This window comes from Alosa alosa, chromosome 20, assembly GCF_017589495.1.
Source record: "Alosa alosa isolate M-15738 ecotype Scorff River chromosome 20, AALO_Geno_1.1, whole genome shotgun sequence".
NCBI classification, from domain to species: domain Eukaryota; kingdom Metazoa; phylum Chordata; class Actinopteri; order Clupeiformes; family Clupeidae; genus Alosa; species Alosa alosa.
Genome location: NC_063208.1, coordinates 17,944,651 through 17,947,150, shown reverse-complemented (window position 1 = coordinate 17,947,150; position 2,500 = coordinate 17,944,651). Strand labels below are relative to the sequence as shown.

The 2,500-nt window shown below is 46.6% G+C and overlaps 1 protein-coding gene across 2 annotated transcripts in view; it reads left to right on the top strand.

The window, feature by feature from the left end:
* Window positions 1–2,500, top strand: part of trappc9 (trafficking protein particle complex subunit 9) — a 231,958-nt gene that overhangs the window by 122,864 nt on the left and 106,594 nt on the right. For both annotated transcript variants that reach the window (XM_048229439.1, XM_048229438.1), the window contains one exon: window positions 1,447–1,589. In XM_048229439.1, the coding sequence (XP_048085396.1) occupies window positions 1,447–1,589 (143 nt within the window). The remainder of the gene's footprint in view (window positions 1–1,446; window positions 1,590–2,500) is intronic.

Sequence of the window (2,500 nt, the reverse complement as noted above, 5' to 3'; positions counted from 1 at the left end):
CTGGCCAAGCCGAGTTCTTCTCCCCCTCCTCCTTTGCCATCATGTTGGTGTCAGTCACCTTGCCTAAGATCTGAAAGGGGCCTGTCTCTTTGTAAAAGGAATATGCTGGTTACCTTACAGGGCTGCTGCTAGGTACTCTTTTGTGTGGGTCGTGGAGTGAGGCTTAACGTATTCTGTGGTGTGGCTTTTGTGGCTGCAGCAGTAGTAATCACACTCAATGCTTGTATTTGGATTCAACACACACACACACACACACACACACACACACACACACACACACACACACACACACACACACACACTCTCACATACACACACACAAAACACCTCCTAGCGGTTCTCAAGGAGCCACAGTGCTTTAGATTTTGCCCTCTTAAGCATTGAGGGCTCCTTAAATCCCAGCTTTAAAAATTGAATTGCGGACCCCTCGGCTAGACTTTGGAATGGCTTACTGATGCTCGTGCTGGGCATGAAGGGAGAGATTGGAGAGAGAGTGGCGGTGGGGTGGCGGTGGTGTGGTGTGGTGTGGGCTAATGGCGGTGGAAGGGAGACGGTCATGCTGGTCAGAAGAGCATTTTGGTGCTTTAACATTCAGACAACCTGCTGCACTCCCTGTAAAACTATAAACAGATTTTTTTACACAACTCACTCACTGTGTCTCCTCTTTACTTTCTCACTTGGTCTGTTTTGTTGGTTGTCCTATGTGGATTTGTTCAAGGCTCTCTCTCTCTCTCTCTCTCTCTCTCACACACACACATGCTGTCTTTATTGCTCACTCCATCTGCGTCTTTGTCAGTGTGGAGAGGATCACCAATTCAACTCAGTATTGCCACTGACATTCTGGAAGGTGGATAAACCTGGAATCCAAAATGGCTCTTTTCCTGACTGCTATGGCTTAGCTGTTTTTAAAGTCCCATAAGACCAAGATATTTTTCTCTTCTTGATGAAGGCTTTTGAGCCGAAACGCGTCAAAGTGTTTTTTTTTTAAACTTTTTTTTTTACTTTTTCACCAGATGAGTGCCTAGGTATCTTCTAAGTTTCCATAAGACCAAGTTGGAAGGATTATTTCATTGAGATGTATCTTGAGTTTTGGTCCTCATATGTAAATCGCTTTGGATGAAAGTGTGACCTAAATAAATAAGTGTATGTATGCTTGTCTGTCTGCTGAGCTTGGTTAATGTTTGGTTTAGGAGTTTAGTTAAAAAACATCATGTTGGCGTATTCCATTTGCACATTAATGCACAATGCTCCAGCTTTTGAGAAAGTAGGGTGCTTCAGGGGAGCTTGGTGACAATGGGGTAGATGGGTCTTTGATATTTGAGATCGCAGTGGTCAAAGCCTGTGGAAGTATCTCTAGTATGGAATGTTTCTTGACCTAACATATTAAAGGGGCTTAAAGGTTTTAAACAAGTCTCTTTCCCTCTCCCTCTCTCTCTGTCCCTGCAGACTCTCGAGGCCGTGCTGAGTTTTAAGTACTCCGGAGGAGCAGGCCACTTGGAGGGCTACTACCGCGAGCTGTGCATGGGGGTGCACGTGGACGTGGAGCCGTCGGTCTTCTTCACGCGGGTCAGCACTCTCCCCGCCACCAGGTAAGACCCCCAACCCCAAACTTCACATAGTCGCCAGTCATCAAACATTTCAAAGCTGTTATCGCCTAATCTGGACATCTCTGCAGCACGCAATTCATCAACGTCCCTTTCCAATGCAAACAGCTGTGGGACTGTCATTGCTTTACAGCATGCACTTCAACGCCTGTAGCTTGACTCATTATTCTTTCAGGACTTTGATGGTCCTTTTTCATGAACTAAATGCGGTGTTGCACAGGGACTATTGTAATGCCATATAAAAGGAACTCTGCACCACAGTTGGTAATTATCCCCCCACCCCCTGCATGCATTTCAACAGTCCCAAGTCAAGACCCCTTCCCTGACCATTAGCTTAGCTCCATAACCATCATTAGAGGCACTGGGAGCTGCTTGGGGATCATTACCGATACATTTACCAGGACACAAGCCATCAATTATCCTAGGCCTATTACTGATGGCTTCTAACGCAGGGCCACTGGGGGCATAATGTATAGTGACCCGGCAGTGCTATTAGCCACAATTACCGGGGAAGGTGCTCTGGCTATAACTGCTCCCCATCAGCCAGCCAGTCATATAGGGTTATGACACCGGCTCTGCTTTCCATGCTGCTGCTGCTGTTCAGTGGAGAGGAGGTGGTTGGTTGCTGTCCTCAGTGCTGAAAATGTTGCTCTCCGTGGTGCTGAAGTCCCAGTGGATGTTACTGTTATTGGTGCTGTCCAAGGTGCTGAAACTCACCAAGGCTATTGCTTGTATTGGCAGCTTCTCCAAAGTCTGAACTGTTACTGGCTTTCCCTTGAGCGTTTTCACCACTGTATAGCTGTGGGGTGATGGCGCCAAAATTATTTTGTTTCCTTTCATTTGCTGGTACATTTCTCCCTACTTTGATAGTTTCCCCTCTCCTCTCTCTGTATGTG